This window comes from Trichechus manatus, unplaced genomic scaffold (genome assembly GCF_000243295.1).
Source record: "Trichechus manatus latirostris isolate Lorelei unplaced genomic scaffold, TriManLat1.0 scaffold00032, whole genome shotgun sequence".
NCBI lineage: Eukaryota > Metazoa > Chordata > Mammalia > Sirenia > Trichechidae > Trichechus > Trichechus manatus.
In genome coordinates this window covers 11,463,260-11,484,635 of record NW_004443968.1, presented here as the reverse complement: position 1 = coordinate 11,484,635, position 21,376 = coordinate 11,463,260, and the positions used below count along the sequence as shown (strand labels likewise).

Here is a 21,376-nt window from a genome sequence, read left to right as displayed (position 1 = left end):
CCGAGGCAGCCGCAGCCCTGGCTTGGCTGCGCCGCCGCAGCGGGACTTTCCGACGGCGCCTCCGGGTTTCCTGGTTTTTCTGCCCCAAGGAGGGAGAGATAGCACCGGGGAGACAAGTGAGACGACCTCGCTGCCCACGGCGGCGGTGTAGGGCGCGCGCGGCATACCGGTTACCAGCCCGGGAGGACCCGCGGCAAAGGCCGTCTGCGTATTGGGGTAACATAACGCATAGGTACCGTGGGCCCGCAGAAACGGGAACAGAGGCGCTCTGCGTATTGGGAGACACACCTTGTACTTTCAGAGACGGGGACACCGTCGCTCCGTGTATGGGGGGGACACCCCTTGTACTCGCAGGGACTTGGGAACACAAGTGCTTCGCTTACGGCGGGGGAGGACACCGAGTACTCGCAGAGATCCGGGCACAGTCCCTCTTGTATGGAGGGAGGGAGACACACTTTCTACTAGCAGTGACTCGGGGACACAGGCGCTTCGCATTCCCGGAGACGCACAGCGTCCGGGGCAGACACGCATTCCCGGAGACGCACAGCGTCCGGGGCAGACACACACCAACACCGTGTATGGGAGAGAGACCCGAGGATCCTCACACACCCAGCGCTCACCTAGGAACAAGACTAGTGTACTGTGGGGAGAGAGTCGCGAATGCTCCGCGTACCCGAAAGAAGAGCCAAGACGCGCCTCAAGCGGAGTCACCGACGCATAAACGAGGGGTGGAGGGGTACCCTGTATACCGGACAGAGACTCGAGGATCCTCTCTCATCCGGCATTCTGGACCCACGGACAGACACACACACCTCCAGCACAGCTTAGTTAGACGCACATATGCCGCAACTGGAAAACAGACGCAGGAACACATTTTCACCTTGGGGGAAAAAAAAAGTAAGAGGGAGAGAGAGACATGGAGAAGGAAAGGTAAGACCAGGACGCATGGGAAACCGTTTATGGACATGCAGTACTGTGTGGATGAGCAGGAGAGGAGTGGACACATTGCATAAGGGACAGGAATACCATATGGAGGAATAGTAAGATTTTACTCTGAGAGGAGGGAGATATAACCCACAGGGCATCCTGACAAATAGGCCAGTCCATACCAAGGAAACAAGCTCCAGTGGGTCTCATAGGAGAGGGGCAGAGGGACACCCAGACACAGGCTCACATAGTTATTCAGATAAAAGTGAAGAAAAGAATTAACATCTGTTGAGCTCCCACTAGTGCCAGATACTTTAAATGCACAGAGTCAGAGGCAGAGCCACAGGAGAGAGAGGTGTAAACCCTGGTTCACTGAAAGCTTGTGAACCTGGAAGAACTCATATTCAGAGAGACCCCTCACATAATTGTGTGCACAGGGAGAGACACACAGTACATGAATCCACATGATAGAGCAGGAGAGACTCATAAAGGTGAGCATGTTCTCATGAGGGCACTCACAGAGTTTGTTGGATACATAAATGTGCATGCCAGGGTGCATGTGTGTATCCACCAGAGAAGCATATGGTGAAAAATACAGACTTTGGGGAGGGAGCTGTATGCACAGAGAGAAAGATACCTTACACAAGAAAAAATCCCAGGGAGAAAGCCTCATGTATGGTCAGTGTACACCCAGCAATAGAGATGCAGGAGGATACAAGAAATACAAAACTGCATGTTCCCGTAGCTACTTCCAGACAGGTACATAGGCAGGGTAGAGACCAGCTCCAGCCTTGAGTGGGAGGCCCACCTGGGGAAAGCCAGATAGGCAGAGCGAGAGAAACTCAGCCCTGCAAGATGGAGCGATCAGCTTGTCTATTTTAAGAGAACGGCATGGGAAGGGATAACATTGGGAAGAAGGTATGTTAGGAGATGTAAAGAGAGAAAAACACACAGGCTGGGAGAGGAAGAAGCCAGCAGGAGAGGCCAACCCATAGTCAGAAACAGACCCGTGGAGCAGACAGTGGGGAGAGGCATGGCTAGGGACAGTGGATCAGCCAGCCACCCGTGTGGAGCAACAGGCAAACTATACAGGTGATTACAGTAAGATTAACAGACACTGTATACCTGGTAAGGAGAGGGGGATGAGGAGGCCCACCCAGGGAAGGGGGATGATCGTGCCCAGTGAGGGGGCAGAGAGACCCCCCCAGTGCCCACTGATCTGCATTATTGATAAGGGCTGACCAAGGGAGTGCTGTTTGCTTTCCTACCTTTATGTGTGGCTTTCATTTCTGCCTCCTACACCCTAGTGTTTGCATGTTTGGGGTTAAGATTGGATTGGTTTGACTCCAAAAGCCCCTGCATTTATATACCAATGTCTTCTAGGAGATAGATCAAATATTCTCTGATTTCTTTCCCAACCTTCCACTTAGTTCCTGATTTTTTTTAATTTACTTTTTTTAGTCGAAGCTATTGAAGTCAGTAGCTTTGTTTGCTCCTGACTGCTTCTGTTGTCTATTAATATCGTTACTATCTTTTTCCATGTCTGTGAATGCAAATTAATGGGTCTAATTAATCTGTACAGAGGAAAGGGAAAGGGAGAAGACTGTTTTCTGAGTCCCTCCACCTTTCTGAGTGTGGGTCCAGGTAGACTAAGTGAGTCATAGGATTATTTTTCTCCTGAAAAGCTGGTGGTAGAAATGGTGGTGTGCAGGGGGAGGGGGAGAAAATATGCTGACTTGGCCTTTGCAACTGGACACTGCCTTGTTCCTGACTTAACCAGCTCCTGTCCTGAGGCCTGACCGGTACACACTGTTACCTCAGCCACAGAAATACTTTTTAAGAGTCTAGGAAAAGCAGGAATTTAGGGTAAGACTGTCAGCCTTAGTAGGATGAAGTGTAGAAAGAGACTGAAGAGATAGAAATAAGGCACATTTCAGGTTGATATAGCAGGATCCTCAGGAGTGTTCAGCTAAGCCTGCCACAAATGTGTCCTCAGTGCCCCTCCTCCTGGCTCAGGCCAGACAGGGCTCCTTCCTCCATGGGCATAATAACAGTTGCCAGCAATAGGCATCTGGCTGAGTTTTTATTCTCCATTAGAAAGATGCTTATTTGATCTTTCTCACCTTCCTTCATTATCAGAAGTAGAGCTCATCATGACTTTGAATTGCAACTGTTGTCGACATACATTGGACAATTGGGAGGAAGGTTCTGGTGGTCAAACCTATTCTCTCACCGTTCCTGTGCTCATATAGGGAGGTGCTTGATGCTTGACAACAAGCAGCATTGGCCTGTGCAAGGTGATGACTGTTACTCCTCCTTTTCTAATGGCTTTCTAAGGGCCAGGAATTCAAAAGATTGATTTCCTAAATTAAGCATCAGAGAGTTCTTTTTGTCCAGATTATTTTATCTGTAAAATTCTAAATTAATCCACTTGACCTATGGCTTTAGGGAAGTGAATTTAGGAATTTTTGGAAGCTATGATTTAGACAGAGTAGAGAATTTCTTGAGATATAATTAAGTAAATAAACTAAATTATTAGAGTTCATGGAAACAATATCTTTAATAAAAATTCTGAGATCTTGGTTTTCTCAAATTACAGTTCCACACTGTTTCAAAAGACAAAAAAAAAAAACCTAATTGACACTCATTATTCAAGGTTTCTATTTTTAAAAAAGATGAATAATATTATCTTGGGACACTGCCTACACAGGGATGGGGGAGGGGGACATTGTAAGTTCAGGAAAGAGTTAAAACTGGAGTAAATATTTTCTAAAAGTTGTTTTCCACTTGGTTTGACTATGGAAGCAGTTTCAAATTGATTATATACAGTAAAACCTTTGAAAGCTGGAAATTGTGTTAGGCGAAAACCTGTCAGAGAAGGAAAACTCAAATATTTTTCACTAATAGAGAGTGATAGGAAAGTGGTAAGACTGTACCCTGTCAAAGGCAGAAAACTTGCGAGACCCAGAAACAAGCAGCCATATCGAGTTCTGGCTCCCACAGGTTTTACTGTGTAAAAAAGTGTTAACTGAAAAGTTATTTTTTCGATTCACAGAATAAATTCAGACATGTTAATACAGATATCTAGGATATGTTGCAAAGCTGCTTTTTTTAAAAAAATCTGTATAGGCTGATTATTTTGAATGCGGGGACAAGTTACTAAATAAAGAAATAAGATCACAAATTACAACTTTATAATCGTTCTAAATTAGTATCTATGATCATGTGGTCTACATAAGCTCTGCATATCTTAAATGAACATATATTACTATAATTACATATTTCTATCAAATGTATCCTAAAATTATATTTGAAATGAAAACTCAAATTCTAAGATACCATATTTTAGCTAATTTCCTCAGTAGTATAGCTGGCTTTATTTTGATATGTAAGTAATTCATTTGTAGTAAAATAATGGTAGTGAAATATTGTTTTCACATTCTGTCATGCTGAGCCTGTCAATTTAGTTTACTCAAAGTTTCAAAGGTGGTGACTCAAATAATATTATCATGTTTGCCCATCTGTTACATCAAATGTCTTTGTATAGTTGCGTTTGGGGGTGGGGGCTGCTCATTCTCTATCCCTGAAGATCAGAAAGCAGATGCCTTTAAGGTAAGATTCTGTTAACACATTCTCTTGTCAGCTCTAATTATTGTCTTGAAATACATTTTCCTGCCTTGATTAGTGTCTTCTAAGAAAATGATAGTGTTTTGAAAATTTGGACAAATACACATTTAATTTTACATAAGGAACTCAGTCTCTCTCTGTAGTACTAGATACTGTTATTTCCAGTCAGAGCAGAAGGTCTTATTTAAGCCTCCAAAGTTGCTGTCCTTCATCGTAGCTCCCTTTAATGTGTTATTTGGTCTTCACTGTTCCCACAAGTCATATGGCAGATGATTTCTTTGCCTTAACCTTAACCATTTGATTCATTATGGTTTTAAGTGGCACAGAAAAGACTCATACCCTGCTTTTTCTTTGTCTCTCCCCTTTTCTGCCTGTCCCCAAGGAATTGTGTGTGTGTGTGTGTGTGTGTGTGTGTGTGTGTGTGTGAGAGAGAGAGAGAGAGAGAGACTATTTTCAATAATCTGGCTTATAAATACCAAAGTTTGGGTTCTCCTTAAGGCACCACTTGAGCATCCAGACCTGCCAGCACAGAGCTGCCATTACTGTCCGTTGGGTACTCAGGGCATGTTTACTAAGTAAAACAATCAGGTTTGTGTTAACAGATGCCTTTTATTACACTTTAAAAATATAGCCAGGTTTAATTTAAATAAGTGAATCATACTGACTTTTAACTTAGACCCACATTCAGTGTGAACTTAATCTTAAAATCCTTTTTATCACATAAAGTCAAGTTCGTGCTCCATGTTGCTGTGTTTGAAAAGTTTATTAAAATGACCAGGCACTCAAAGCAAAGGAAGGTGCTTCTCCCAGTGAAAAGCAGTAGCCAGATTGCCTAAAAAGATAGACGGGGAACCTTGGCACCAGAATTAGGAAGAGAAAAAAAGAACATATGTGAAGGACTGGAACATGTTCAAGAACAGAATTTAAAAGGAAAGGGGTGTAGAATTCTTGGAATGATTTACAGGGAAGCTTACCGAGGACAATCATCAGATCCAGCCCTTCCATTTGCTCCTGTAAAAAATCAAGGAAGCTGTGCTTACAGCACTTATTGGCTTATTCATGATAAAGCCAGCAAAGGGAGGAAAATGAGAATTTCAGCTGAACTAAAGCTGGCTCATTTTTAAGTTTGAGGTGATCCCTTTCTCTGCCACGAAGAGGCTCAGGAGCCTTGCACCAGAGTCCAGCCCACATATTTGCCAATTTTGGCCAAATATATTTAGAGTGTTTGAGAAGATGTCCCGAAAATGTGATGAGCTAAGTTTTAGAAAAAAGAAACATTGCCCATATGGCTTTCAGAAAAGCAAGTATATAACCTTACATTCAACTGTCCTGCATACCTCAGCTCCATATAGCATTTTTCAAGACTTATGCAAAAATCTAGAAAAGCAAGTCTGGAATAGAATACAATAAATTAATAGCTGTGTTTCCACAGCTAAATTGAAGCTGAAAAATGTGGCATAATTCGGGTTAGATTTACCGGGGATCGTTACTTTCTCTGTCTTTCTCTTTCTCCTATTATCTCTTTTCCATTCCTTTTCCTTCCCTTCTCTCTTCTCTCTCTCTCTTTCTCTGTTTATCTGTCTATAGTTTCTGTGTGGCATTATGGCTCTTGCAAGCCATGTTAAACCTTCAGGAAGAACTGGTTTAATGGCATCCACTAGTACTTTGCCAACAAAGGCCAAACCTAGCTTTTCTGTGTCTGCAGTTTAATGTAGGATATAAGAAGAGAGAGTCAGTATCTTATTAATTAGGCTATAAGCTCCTTAAAGATTCGTGAATCAAAGTTAACACCTTAAATTGAACTCTACAGTCAGGGCATTTGGCTACTAGTTTCTTAGTAACTAGGTTGAAAGACAGATGGCATGAGTTTCTTTTCTTTTTGGGGATCCTATCTGCTGTTTATTAAAAAAAAAAAAAAAATCCTGGGGTCTTGAAGGATTTTAGCAGGATTTTAGTAGAGACTGGATGGAGGATCGTATCTCTGGCAGAGGGAATGGCATGAGCAAGGAAAAGACAGTGGTAGCAAAGCTAGGACAGGTTCTCAGAAATGTGAGGAAAACCCTGTTCCACTTAACCTGGAGTGCAGGAGGAGAATACAGTCAGATTTAAGGGAGGAAAGGCAGTTTGGAGCAGTTTGATTACCTTACTAAGACGTTTGGGTCGTATTCTGTCCACACTGGGAAGACGAATGGAAACTTACGGTGATAATGTGATTTGGGGTATGCTTTAGGACTGTTCTGGCCTCCGTGTACAGAGTGAATGTAAGATGCATTTGGAAGGAAGAAGACAAGTTAGGAAGAAATATATGGTCCAGGCCAGAGGTAATTGGTGTCTGAACTAGGATGCTGGTGGGAGACACTAGAAATGGATAGAATCTACAGAATTCAACAACAGATTTTAAAGGTGGAGGGTTGAATTGCAATTTCTCACCAGTGGGACTAGGAGGGATACCCTTAATAGAAAAAGGGAAATCAGAAGCACTGGGAGAGTCTTTGGGAGTGGGGAGATAACGATGATGAATGCCATTTTGGTGAATATTTACTCAGTCTTTTGTTTGATAATCAACAGACTTAGATTTCATTAGATGTTTTATATTTAAAAAGTATATTTGGGTGTTGAGGCTAGACTAGAACAATGCTATATTGCTTACATGTCTTATATAAATACTTTCATTTGAATGGAAATTTGGGGGATTGTTGATGTTTTGAGGAAAGTCGAAATTGTTAGATGGAATAAATCTTGGTTTTGCACAGAACTTTTTAAAAATTTTGTTTATATTTTTATAAAATCAATTGCCAGAGTCGATTCCGACTCATAGCGACCCTGTTTTTATGGACTTTCTTTATTGAATAACTCTCTATAAATCGTACTTAAGACCATCATAGAACATAGATAATATGAAAATCTAATTTGATTTTAACATGAAGATCAGACCTTCTGTGGTTTCTGTCCCTAGTGATTATTGAAATATTAAATAATTCTATATAATGTGCCTACATTGAGCATCGTTTTGAAACAGCATAATTCCTAAAAGGTCAAGGTTTTAATTTTTTCCAGATTATCTCTATTTCTGTTTTGGTGTTTTGATTCCCTTATTTCTTTTTCATTTGACAGTTTCTGTGTGAAAAACAAAACAATGAGTCATGAGTACATAAAGCTTTCATTATACATACACATTGTAATGGACTAGTTATGGGTGCTTGGTTGATGGTCCATGGTAGTAACCTTGACTAGAAACTTCTCCATTAAACAATGAGCCTATTCAAGGGTGAAGCCAGGCTTGTCAAGAATGTTTCGCACACGCACACACGCACACACGCACACGCACACACGCACACACGCACACACGCGCACACACACACACACACACACACACACGCACACCCAGGGAAGATAAGTCTCATAGTAGCTTGAACTTTCTAATAAGATTCACGCAGACACCTTAGCATCTAAATATGCTTACCTGGAAACTTAAAGTGTTGGTATTTTTTCAGATAATATTTAATTAGTATCATTGCTTTTATATCCATTATTGGAACTATGATACCTCAGCGGACCAGGAAAGGTGCCTATGTAGTAAAAACTCAGTTGGGTATCTTAAGATGATTTTTCTTTAAGAAAAGAGAAAGAGAAAGAAGTCAGAATTAAGACTACCAAATACTCATTTATTCATTCAGCAAATACTTACTGATCTTCTGGCATGTGCCAGACATAGAACAAGGCATTGGAGAATAAAGCTAAATAAGTCATGGTTTGTCCCTGTCATCAAGAAAGTGGTTGTGGTTTAGTAGAAACAGGCAGATATGTGAAAAAATAAATACAATAAATTCTGTGTTCAAATGGAACACCAGAAGAGAAGGGGGTCATTTTTGAGGATATGAAAATAGTCATTGTCTGCCTCTTCACCTCCTTTCCTCTGCTCACTCCACTCCAGTTGGGCTTCTGCTCCACCATTCCCTTGAAATTGCACCTGATGAAGTCCTCTCTTGCCAAATTCAGTAGTCATTTCTCTGTACCTCTCTTACCTGAACTTAGCAGTGTTCTCTCCTGTTGACCACTCCTTCCTATTAGAAATACTTTCCTGATTTTTCACCTACTTCCTTGCCCATTCCCTCTCAGTCTCCTTTGCTGACTGTCCACTGCATGACTGGCCTCTCAGTGTTGGGGGATCCTGACTTCCCTTTCTTTATATTTTTTCACTGTCCCTAGCGGAGCATATCTGGCCGTATGGATTTAAATGCCATCTGTGTGTTAATGCCCCCCAAATATTTATCTCCAGCTCTAACCTTACCCCCGACTCATCTTCTCATGGAAGCTTACTGGGCACTTCAAGCTTAAAATATCCAAACATAACTCTTGATTTCACTTCTCAAACTTACATCTACCTGCGTGTTCCCCTTCTTAGTAAGTGACAGCATTCTTCACCAGCTGCCTAGGAATTGAGGTAATCCATGATTTGTCTCTTCTTTTCTTGACATATTTGATCCATCAGCAAGTCTTGTCAGTCTTTAAAACATCCAGAATCTAGCCCCATCCTTTATCACCATTCCTATCCCAGCCCTATCATCTCTCTTAGGACACTGCAGTAGACTCCCAGATGGGCTCCAACCTTCCCTCCCCACCCACCCCCCTACCCCCCAGCCATTCTCCACACAGCAGTCAGAGTGATCTTTTTAAAATGTTAAGTATGATCATGTGGTTTACCTGTTTCAAGCCTTCCAATGACTCCTTTTTGTAAAAGTATTTTAGATGCTTCATTTTATCAGTTTCCAGTATTTTTAAAATAATCTCCATTTTCTTTCTAATCTAGCCTTATTTTACTGCTTCTCCCTATACTTCTGCTCTAGAGATCATGATCCCAGGGAACAAATCTTTATTTGCATTTACAGTCAGATTTGACGTATAAGCTTATTATACAATTATAAATCCATGTTAAGCACTTTCTTGGAAAAAAATTATGGGATATTATGCTTCAAATGTTACTGATTTAAAGACTGGTTCATAGACTAACTCTTTAGCTGGTTTAAGGTTTGCCTGTCATGTTCCTTTTAAGAACTATTTTAAATCCTAAGATTTGTAACAGCAATAAATTTGGCCTACATCAGATAGGTATATAGTTTTCCAGATGGCTGTCTTTCAGAACAAAGGTTGTATTAAATAGATTTAGGTTTTTGACCTCCTCTTCCTACTTTTTTTAGTAATCCCTTTTATATTTCACTTTTTTTCTGTGCCATGATAACTAGAAAGAAATGATTCTTTATTCCATATGCTCTTCTCTGTGGTTCTTCTAAATCTGCAGAAAAGGAATTTCTCGTATGTATAAGGTTGGATTGACTCACAAAACAACATAGTAGATTTTGTGAAAGTTAATGACTAGCTTTTTGTCATCTAATAAAAGGTTTGGGGCAAAAAAGGAGAAGCCATTTATTAAAGTAGTTTGGATTATCTCTAAATTTCACATTCCTGCTGTCATTCTAAGCATATTACCAGCTTTTGACTAGAGCTGAGTATATTTGATTTCTTCGGGATCAACTGTACGATTTCCTGTGCCATTTCCTGCTTTAGCTCTAATTTTCTTTCTCATCTTCCCTGCCTAGATGTTTTTTATTACAGTGATTAAAATATAATTATTAGATATTCTTTGATTTATTTATTGAGTGATGTTATAAAGAACAAAGAATGTTATGACTTCAAATAAAATCACACCATAACTTCTTAAAATGGTATAATACCTCTTTTAGGAAAGAAAGGTGATCTATTTTATACCGGTTGTATCTATAGGGTCACTGTGAGTCAGAATCAACTTGACGGCAACAGGATTTTTTTTTTTTTTTTGGTATCCCAGGAGAAATCATATTACTTTTTACACTTTCCTTGCACAAAACCCAAACCAATCCCATTGCCTCTAGTCAATTCCGACTCATGGTGACCCCATATGTTACAGAGTAGAGCTGCTCCGTAGTGTTTTCTTGGCTGTAATCTTTATAGAAGCAGATTTCCAGGCCTTTCTTCTGCATATATGGATAAGCAATATGTAAATAAGAAAGTGATGCTTATAATAACTTTTATGGTATAAATAACTTACATTTATTCAACACCAAAGAAACCTTCTCTCTCACTCTAAAGAAATCTTGTCAGAAATTGCATTAAAATATTCATAATACTTTCATAGCCCTGATATTACTAGGCTATACTTCTTGAAAGTTTTAAAAAATGCGACAGGAGGAATATTCCCTGGAAATAAGTGGACATAGATTTCTTTGGTAATAGAGCAGTTTTTGTTGCAATAGTATTGACTTGTAATGGCAGATGTCAGGAGTGTAGCCAAACTTGTGAATGTTTTAGTATTGCCTACGCTTCTATTCTATGCATAAGAATGCCCTATATTTCATAAGAGGCACAGTTAATTCAAGGAGCTCTAAAACCAGTGAAACTACTTGGACTTTAACAGTCTTTTTACTGCAAACCATCACCTTTATCAGGTTGTTGAAGCGTTTGGCAAAGGAAATTTTCCTAGCTAGATCCAATCTGCTGTTGTGTTTCTTGGCTGGATGTAGCTACCAGATCACCATCTTACTTATAGTTCAAATACTGTTCAGTTAAGCCCTAGAGTTACTTGATTTTCAAAAGAGCTACTTGGTGCAAATATTTAATTAAAGTTAAAAGTCAAAAGTTGGAGTTCTACCGAAACTCATTTCTAATGGAATGTACTTAGTAACTTAAACATTGTTTTAAAGCATGCCATATCATGTATCATATTTGGCCACCTATAATCGTATTATCTTTTAAAATTGACTTGCTCTTTCTTTTTTTTTTTTTCTTTTTAGATACAGTGAGTTGAGATCATGCTTGTGCAATTAACCTTAGGTTAAATAACATTTGGATGAAAAAATAACATGCTTAACACATTTTCTTACAGTGGTGTTGACTTCTAGAAGTTATTGTTTCTGGTAGCTGTCCCATTAATGTAGTGGTCAGATGTATAATAAATGGTGTAGAGTTTTAGCTGCCTCCTCCTGTTACATTTTTTAAAACATTCAAGAAGTATAGCCTCATAATGTCTTCTTATCTAAAATTGGGATTAGAATCAATAAATCATTTGATATTCTCTTAAATATTCTTCTAGATTGTCAGATATCTTAAAGGAGTTTTTCAGGAACAGCTTAGTTTTTCAGGACAACTTCATTTGTCCTGTTCGGATAAGCACCCATGCTATTTCATAGATGAGGGTTTTATTATTTTTTAAATGACAAATGATAACACAAATATTTATATATGTTCCTTTAATACACAGGGTCCTGAAAGGCAAAACACTAACATTTTTTAGCTTTTATTCAGTCAGAAGCTGAACTTTGGAAATTGTCGTGATTCTATGGCATTCTTTCCTTGGAAGCCAAATGCCAGATCTGAGCAGGCATTTCGAGTCTTCTAAATGTTCAGCATTAAGGGGGTAACCTATTAGAGAGGAAAGAGAAGGAACGAATACTGTATTTGAAGTCCAGAGGCCTAGATTTGAGGTCCATTTCTGACAGTCACTAACTCTGTGATCCTGGGCAATGCACTCCATTTCTTGAGCCTCATTATTTATTCTTCTCCTGAAGTGGGGGATAATGGTGCCTTCTTATCACCCAGAGTTGGTTTTGGGAGGCTCACTTGAGGCAAAATTATGTATGTTACAAAATTATGTAAATAAAAAGTATCATTTTTGTTGAGTCACTCATCACATACAATAAAAACCCGTTGCTGACGAGTCGATTCTGACTCATAGTGAGCCTATATGACAAAGTAGAACTGCCCCTTTTCCAAGGAGCGCCTGGTGGATTTGAACTGCCAACCTTTTGGTTAGCAGCTGTAGCACTTAACCACTACACCACCAGGGTTTCCAATACAATACATACATACAATATATACAGACAATAGAGCTATAAAAAACCAGTTGCCGTGGAATCGTTTCTGACTCATAAGCAGATCAAAATTCAAAGCATGAGGCAAAAATCATATAGAGTCAAAATTACTCTTACAGTTGATATAAAGCATGGTTCATATTGTTTTGTGTCTACAACCCTGAATAATGTATAATGTGTACAATAGTGCACCACATACAATAAAGAAAATATACCCAAATGATTTTATACTATTTTTTAGCTGAGCACAATGTAAATAAATACTTATAAGTTAAATATGCATACAACTTCTCTTATATGATAACAACTAAGAATAAGACAACCTATGAAAAAATACACACTAGTGTAGTAGAACAGTAGGTGCTGACATCTGGAAAAATAGCTGATGGACGGTAACTTAAAGTAGGCATAGTTCATGGTTAGCAAAGTGGTGGCAGCAGTGTTTTGTTTGACTAGAAATAGGTTTAAATTTTTTTTTTTTTTTTTTTAATTTGAATCCTTTCAGTTGGGCATTCATTCTCCAAGTAATCAGCTCTTCCTCTTGTTTTACAGCTAGCCTCTTCCTACATTTACCTGCCTTGGGTCCTTGAAGACATTAAGTTTTTGACTCCTGGTTTAGTCAAAGGAAGGTCTAGCTGAGGAAATTAATCTCGAGCTTGGATATTAAGTAAGCAGTGCGTATGGATTGTAAAAACTAGTTTTTGGAAAGGTATGCCAGGTTGAAGAAACAGGTAGGAGGTAGAAATAGAGGGCAAACTATTTACAAAACAAACAAACAAAAGATTAATATGGCTGAGCTATAGTTGGGAGGAAGAGGAAAATGAAATTGGTTTGTCCTGTAGATGGGAGAATCTGGTCTAGTTTCTTCGTGGAGGGGTTTGCTTGTTTTGATAGACAGTGGCAAGGAACCCACTGTAGGCTGGGTGTCATGCTGATAGTGGTGTCTGACAGAGATTCTGCTAGCTCTGTGAAGGACGAGCAGTGTTCGGAAGGAGCTGAAGGAAGGGAGGAAGGCCTTTATCTAGGTGTGAGGTGATAAGGGCCTGAAATGGGCCATTGGCTTTCAAAGCAGAGATTAAAACAATTTGTGGGACTCTGTGGCAGACTGAGTTAATGACTGGAAACCCTGGAGGCCTCTTTGCTTTATTTTTATTTGTTGCCTGATACTCAGACTTTCAGCACTTCTTATCATTATTTTTTCTTCTGGGTTCACCTTCTCCTGTTTTCTCCAGATGCAGTTTTACTAGTTCAGGCCTTTCTCACCAGTGTGAGAGTATTTCTAAAGCATCGCCTGGAGCTGTTGTTCTAAACATTTTCTCAACCCCTTGCCCTACCTGAGTCCATCTATTTCCATCTATCCTACAGGCGACTGCAAAAGCTGCATTCCCAAACCCTTCTTAAAGCAACTCACTTTCTTGTTCAGATAAGTTGAAGAGCCTCCAGTTGTTTATTCAGACTTAAAAGACCATTTAGAATATTGGGAGGGAGAGGATTGTTGGAGGGGAGTGATGCAGGGTTGTTTTTATAGGGTGATAATCCTTTTGAATAGACATGAAATCCTAAGGTCTGAAATTTAAATTACTGTCCTATTTATTTTGTTTGTTGTTGTTGTTAGGTGCCTTCAAATTGATTTTCCACTAGTGGCGACCCCATGTGACAGAGTAAAACTGCCCAGTAGGGTTTTCTAGGCTGTAATCTTTATGGAAGGAGCCCTGGTGGTGCAGTGGTTAAAGTACTCAACTGCTAACCTAAAGGTCAGTGGTTCGAACCCACCAGCTGCTTCGCGGGAGAAACGTGGTAGTCTGCTTCCGTAAAGATTTGTAGCCTGCAAACCCTACGGTGCAGTTCTACTCTGTCCTTTAGGGTCACTATGAGTCGGAATCAATTCAATGGCAATGGATTTGGTCTTTTTTTGGTTTTTAATCCTCACAGGAGCAAATCGCCAGGTTTTTCTCCCACAGAGTAGCCGGGTGGGTTCAAACCACTAGCCTTTCAGTTAGCAGGTGAGCTCTTAGCTGTTGCATCATCAGGGCTCTTTATTTATTCTGCAGCAGGTGGAAAATAAAAATGAGGATAGGGAAATAGTGGGCAGGAGTTGCCAGGTCCGGTTCTCTTCCTTTATGTTGTATTTCAAGTGTGAAAGAACTCTGTGTATGCACAGACCTGCCCTCTGCAGTGCTCATCCCTGTCTCCTTGCTTTGGGTACTCCCTCCTCCCTAGAGTTGTCTTTTCTGAACTGCTGCTCAAGATTCACATTTTCCATAGGCCCTTTGAGTTTTCTAGTATCTAATCTAGTGTCTCCTTTTTCAGAAATCTTACTGCACCTCCCAGTAGTACTAGCCTAGTATTTTGCTGTTGTTGTCATCGTCATCTTCATGATCGTTGTCACTGTTATTAGGTGCCCTTGATTCGACTCCAACTCATAGAGCCTTTGTGTATAACAGAATGAAATGCTGCCCGGCCCTGCACCCTCTTCATGGTCATTGGTATGTTTGACTCCATTGTTTTGGCTATTGTGCCAGTCCATCTCATTGAGGGTTTTCCCCATTTCCATGACCTTGTACTTTACCAACCATGATGTCGTTTTCTAGCGATTGGTTTTTTCCTGATGATATGCTGAAAGTAAGTAAGCTAAAGTCTCACATCATCACTTCTACAGAACATCCTAGTTTTATTTCTCCTGAGACTGATTTGTTCATTCTGGCAATCCATGATATATTCAGTATTCTTTGCCAATGCCACAGTTCAAATGCATCAGTTCTTCTTCTCTCTTCATAGTATTTAATCATTGTCACATTCTCTCCAACTGGAATATAAACTCTGATATGAGGGATTAGGCCCCACACTCTTGTATCTCCCATAGCAGATGTGGGTGGAATGCAGGTAGTAGAAGAAAAACAGCATGGCAAAATAGGAGAATTGAGTCTTATGCTCTAGTCTCAGCTTAGTGGAACACATGGCCTGTGAGGGGTGTGGGAGAGGGATGTAGATATTGTCTATATTTTCTCTAAGGCCTCTCCTGGATTCAGAATTTTGTGATTCTAGTGACATGTGATTGACTAATAGAATGTCGACTACTGGGGAGAAGAGACTATAAATTAACACAATTAAGAACCAAGAAGATCAAAGTGCCATTGCCAGAAAAGTAGGAAAACACATTGCCATCAAGTCAATTCCAGCTCATAAAGAGGTGCCGTTTTGGTTAGATGTAGGGGGAGTCAAGTTTAGTGTTTGCCATGTTTTGCTGTCATTGAGAGTTTCTAATGCAACATGCGCTGTAGGCAATGGGATGTAGCAGGCTGTGGAGAGATGTGAATTGAGGAATGGGGAGCAGGTTCAGAGTTATCACCAAACAGGCACTGTGAGCCTCCCAGAGTGGATCTAGAAAGAGGAAAGGGAGGACACGGGCTTTTGCAATGAGAGGCCGGATCAAAGAGATAGGAGAACCATGAAGGACTGATGTCTGTATGTGCACAGAAGAGATAATGTCTAGTGCAGATGTCAGCAATTTGAAAATTGAAGAAAGTTTGTATTTGTTTGACTGGTAAGAATTGATGAACTTGATGGAGAATTTCGAATTCTCGAATTCTCGAATTCTCGTGTGAGCTGAGGACAGACTCTAGGAGGAGGCTTTCTTATGGAAGTGTAACCACCCACAGATCAGATGTTCTGTGCTTGTGGTTTGAAGGAGATTGGGAGGTAGGGCTGATTGAAGTATTGTGAAAGCTGGAACCTGGGGCCTGTGTCACCTAAATTGCAGGACCACCCTCCTTCCAGTGGAAGAGGGCCTTCCCAGAGTTCCTACAGGCATGCTGTCGTTACTTCAGGAATAGGTTTAGTCATGGAAGGTGGTTTGGGGTGAGTTTTCTCCTATGGGAAGTTATCTGTAAATATTTTCACAAAAGACCATGAATTAGAATGGATCACTACTAAAAATTGAATTTTAAAAATTCAAGCGCTATCTTTTTATCTTTCCTTTTTTTAAAAAAAAACCATGAAATGAATTTGTCACCCAGTAATAGTTTGAGTCTACTGATAAGTCTAAAGTTAAATGATGTTTTTATGGTGGTAGAACAATGAATAACATTATCTACTGTGATACTTTCTCCAAGAAGATATTTATCCATTTTTATAAATAAAAGAATAGTAAATGTTACCACTTGATTTTACATTCAGGTTATCTATCGTTCAAAGAAGTATGTATCATTTCCTTTTTTCTCTTTTATTATAATCCTGATTAGTAAACTTCTAAATCTACAGAAAAGTGTTGGAAAATAACTGGAACTAGTAGTTAATGAGCAGTGGCTGAGGAGAGGGGCACACGGTGTCTCTGTATTTTGGGTAGAGACAAGGACTAGAAACCACTGTATTTTTTGTGTACTGGATTTGGATATGAAGGTGTGAAGAATAGTTTACAGGCTGTAGGAGCCCTTGGCCCTGTGCACACCCCACAGCCTCTTGCCACAGGGGTCTCCTTCCCCAGTGACAGGCAACTAGACAGCTCAAAGCTTTCACCCTCCATGGTGTCCACTTGCCCCATAGGAAACTCACATATACTTTGTTACGGATTGAATTGTGTCCCCCAAAAAGATATGTTGAAATCCTAACCCCTGTACCTGTGAAGAAGCCCTGGTGGCTGGTGCAGTGGTTAAAAGTTTGGCTGCCAACTAAAAGGTCAGCAGTTCGAATCTACCAGCCACTTCTTGGAAACCCTTCGGGACAGTTCCACTCTGCCTTACAAGGTCGTGATGAGTTGGAATGGACTCGACGGCAGCAGGTTTGGTTTTTGGTTTTAGCATCCTGTTAGAGTCTCCCTACCTCCATTGAAAACATATTAGAAAACTAAGCAAGAATATGTTTTTTAATGTAAAATTGAATTATTCAACTAATCATTTTATGCCAAATTATGTCAGTCAGTTTTTAAAACATGACTGGCTACACTGCCAAAAGAAAGCTTTCGGTTATGTGGTTAAGACAAATTTAAGCAACGTGATATTGTTCATCAAGACATCTTAATATAATGACATGTAAAAGTAGGTATATAATAAAAAGACACTTTTATAGAATATAGCACTGATGAAATGTACAACTTTGAAGTTTAAATAGTTGTGTCACTGTAACCAAGGTTTAACTGTTTGTTTTTTTTCTTATGTTTCTTTTAATAGAATTTAATTCCTTTTCGACCTTCGATTCAGTTTCAGGGACTCCAAGGGGTGAGTATACTGTTATTGATTTAGCAAGAAAATCTAATTGTCTTTTACATGCTATTATATTTAACTTTTTAAATCTGTTTTCACTTGCACCTTACAATATAATAAGTCATTCATATTTTATGAACCTTGTGACCAAATGTGAATTTCTGACATCTTTAAGACACTTGAATTATCTTCTTTCTTAATTTCTATAAAAAAATAATTAAGATATACTTTATGTAATATCTAAGAAGCCTTGGTGGTGCAGTGGTTAAGAGCTCGGCTGCTAACCAAAAGGTCAGCAGTTCAAAACCACCAGCTGCTCCTTGGAAACCCTGTGGGGCAGTTCTACTCTGTCCTTGGGGTCACTATGTGTCAGAATCAACTCAGTGGCAACAGATTTGAGTTTTTGGTGGCACAGTGGTTAAGCACTCAGCTGCTAACTAAAAGGTTGGCAGTTCAAACCCACTAGCCACTCTATGAGAGAAAGATGTGACAATCTGCTTCAGTAGAGATTTATATAGCTTTGGAAACCCTATGAGGCAGTTCTACTCTGTCTATAGGGTCACTATGAGTCAGAATCGAATTGATGACAGTGAGTGGTTTATGTAATATTTAGAGTGTTTCTTGTTTGTTTGGTTGGTTTTTTTTCAAATCATGGATAATTGTGTTTTTGAAGGTTTTATTTAAGTATAACATACATCAAGGTATTATAATAATATGTTGTTTACCACAAACATCCATAAGAAATTATTAATATCAGGAAAGTTATGATTATGTGATTGTTACTGCTATTAAAATTTTGCTATCTGTGCACTTATTTTTTTTAATTGCACATACTAGGAAATGAAATGTGTAAATACAAAAATGAATTTTTCCAGTACACAGGATAAGCAAAGTTTTCTGTGTCTATTTTATTGCTGCATTTAAAAGTGTAATAAGTGGTAACTCCTAATAAAATGAACCTATGACTTCTGTGTTTATAATAGATGATAAACTTTACAGGAAAAGGGTCAGCATTATTTTTAATTATCACTATTAATACTTACTATTGGTAAAATAAACAGTAGACTCAACCATTCTTCTTTGCTTCTTGATTAAATTAATAAGCATGTCTATATTTGTCACTGTACTGGGTATAGTATGGAAATGAGGAAATTTGTAAAGGAATTTTAGGGCTTTAGAGAAAAGGCAAGCTTAGGAGAGAGGCTTGTAACACTGATTATTGTAAATCTACATACTTGTGAATTCTTTTTTAGTTATGTCACAGAACGCAGATATGTTGATGTAAATAAATAAAATCTTTCTAAATTTATAACTTAAAACATTGCAAAGGCTAAAGATGAATTATATCATTCAACACAGACTAAGAACACTTCTGAATCTGTTGTGTAAAGCTAACTTGAAGGTCATGCTTGTGTGTGGATGTCAGAGTTTTGCTTCTACATGACAGTTTTACAATGAAGTCCTTTTTTTTTTCTTCTTAGTAACTGTTTATTAATCAGGTCCCAATTAGAAGAAGCATTACTCTAAATTTTGTTTTATAGCTTTTTAGGTAGTTTTCAGTGCATGTTGATTCTGTATTTGAGGAGCCACTTTTGCTTGTTTACTCGGTGCTTCTGGAGTTTTCTTGCAATTTTAATGGCATCAGTAATACCTGAAGGGATGTTCCAGAAGCAGGCCCAAGTAGATGAGCCCTAGAGGGCACCATGGATGTTCAGTAGTGGGTTTTCCCACAGAGGCAGAGGGCAAGACCTAGGGGAGGAGAGTAAGGTTTGAGTTGCCTTTACCTTCCTGAAAGCTGTAGGACTGTCACCTTATCCTGGGGCTGCTTGTTTCCTTAGTTCTCTCTTTCTCATAGTTGAGACATCAGAGTGAAGGCCATTTTCTTGAGAGGTACCAGGTTAGACTAAGAGAAGATGCACAGTAGGGAATCAGTATGCATCAGCTTCCAAATTCTCGATACAGACACTTTGCAGCTTTTAGTGCCTTTAGAAGGAATCTGGTTTTCTTTGGCATTCCAGTTGCCCCAGGCCCTAGCACCATTGCAAAACAGACAGTTTATATTTGATACGTTGGGCGTCTCTTTCTGAATTCTCCTACCTTCCTCCTCAACAGCTTTCCTACCCCCGCCATCCGCATGTGTTGTTACTGTTGTGTACCACTGAGTTGATTCTGGCTCATAGCAACCCTATGTGACAGAGTAGAAGTGTCCCATAGGGTTTCCTAGACTGTAATCTTTACAGAAGCAGATCACCAGGTCTTTCTTCTGTGGAGTGGCTGCTGGGTTTGAACCACTTACGGTTAGCAGCTGCGCATCTAACTATTGCTCCACCGGGTCTCCTTCTCACGTGTCTAAGCTCCCCCATTTCATCTTTGCCGCTCAACTTCTCTCTTCCTACTGCATTCTTTCCTTAAATATAGTTCACTAATAAAAGTGCATATACAAATAACTAGTAGGTTTAAATCTTAGTGGGTGTTTGAATTTTAACAGATTATCTTGTTAACCCAAAATGGATGGTTATTGGACTTGATAGAGTAGATTTGGGGCTGAGGGGAGTGTTGCTGACTGGGAGCTATGAGATGCTTGGCCCTACCTTGCTTATTCTCCTCAACCCCCACCCCAGTTCATATTTTATTATTCTAACTGGGAACAAAATATATGGACTCAGCATTGTTTCAGAGTCTGCAGCTGCATTCCATCCGCCCCTCCCCGCTTCTCTTTGCAGAGCTCTCCCCAGCCCTTGGGGACTTAGTAAAAACAAAGAGTCATTACAGGGGAGAGAGTGGGTTGGCACAGCCCACAGGGAATACGGGGAGCCACAAATGGAGGGTCTTCTGTACAGTGCTCCTCTGTCTTTCTCCAGAGCCATGATAATTTAACATTGCCTGCACTGATTGCTTTAAACACTCTCTGAAGAAGCACGCTTACAGAGTTTTCCTATGTGGAAAATGTTTAGAGCTTTAAATTGGAAGGTTTATTTCCCATAAAATGTGCTTTTTCTTAATGGGAATGTTTAGTCATCTTTTAGTATAGTGTTTTAGAAACTTTAAAAGTTTTCCTAGAAGGGATTTGGCAAATCTGTTCAGCAGATTTACAGTCTTTACATAGGCATATTTGAAGCATGACTGAAGCATTGTTAAAATTTCCTATTTTAAGAGTACACACATAGTGTTAAAATATTTCCCGTTTCTCTAATGAGACTAATCCTAAGCACTGCATGGTTATGCTCTTCCTTGTTACTAACTACAGGCAGTCTTTAAGTCAAATTGGTATGTAAGTCAGAACAGTTAGGTACAGTTCATATCCAATGTCAGTCAAATGTTTGTCTTAGTATATAGTGTCTTAGTATGTAGTATATAGTGTACCTTTCTGTGCATAAAAAACATTAAAGAAACACTTCCAGGTACACTAAAACATCTTTAACATAATACAGTAATGCTTAATAATAATGTCTTAATGTGCATCACAAAGTGGTGCCCGTTTGTTATTACAAACCACTGCATGTACCTCAGATTTTTACAGGGTTTTGTTCATAACTATGGTTTGTATGTAAGTGAAGACGTTCGTAACCTGGGAATTGCCTGTACAGGAATTTTTTCCCTCAGTAGTATCTTTCAAAACCAAAAATCAAACCCATTGCCGTTGAGTCAATTCTGACTCACAGTACAACTGCCCGGTAGGATTTCCAAGGAGCGGCTGATGGATTTGAAATGCTGACCTTT

At 39.6% G+C, this 21,376-nt stretch overlaps 1 protein-coding gene across 2 annotated transcripts in view; it reads left to right on the top strand.

Annotated features, from left to right (window-relative positions):
* ELL2 (elongation factor for RNA polymerase II 2) overlaps nucleotides 1–21,376 on the top strand; it is an 85,905-nt gene that overhangs the window by 557 nt on the left and 63,972 nt on the right. For both annotated transcript variants that reach the window (XM_023730128.1, XM_004375039.2), the window contains exon 2: nucleotides 17,624–17,671. In XM_023730128.1, coding sequence (XP_023585896.1) covers nucleotides 17,624–17,671 — 48 coding nt within the window. The remainder of the gene's footprint in view (nucleotides 1–17,623; nucleotides 17,672–21,376) is intronic.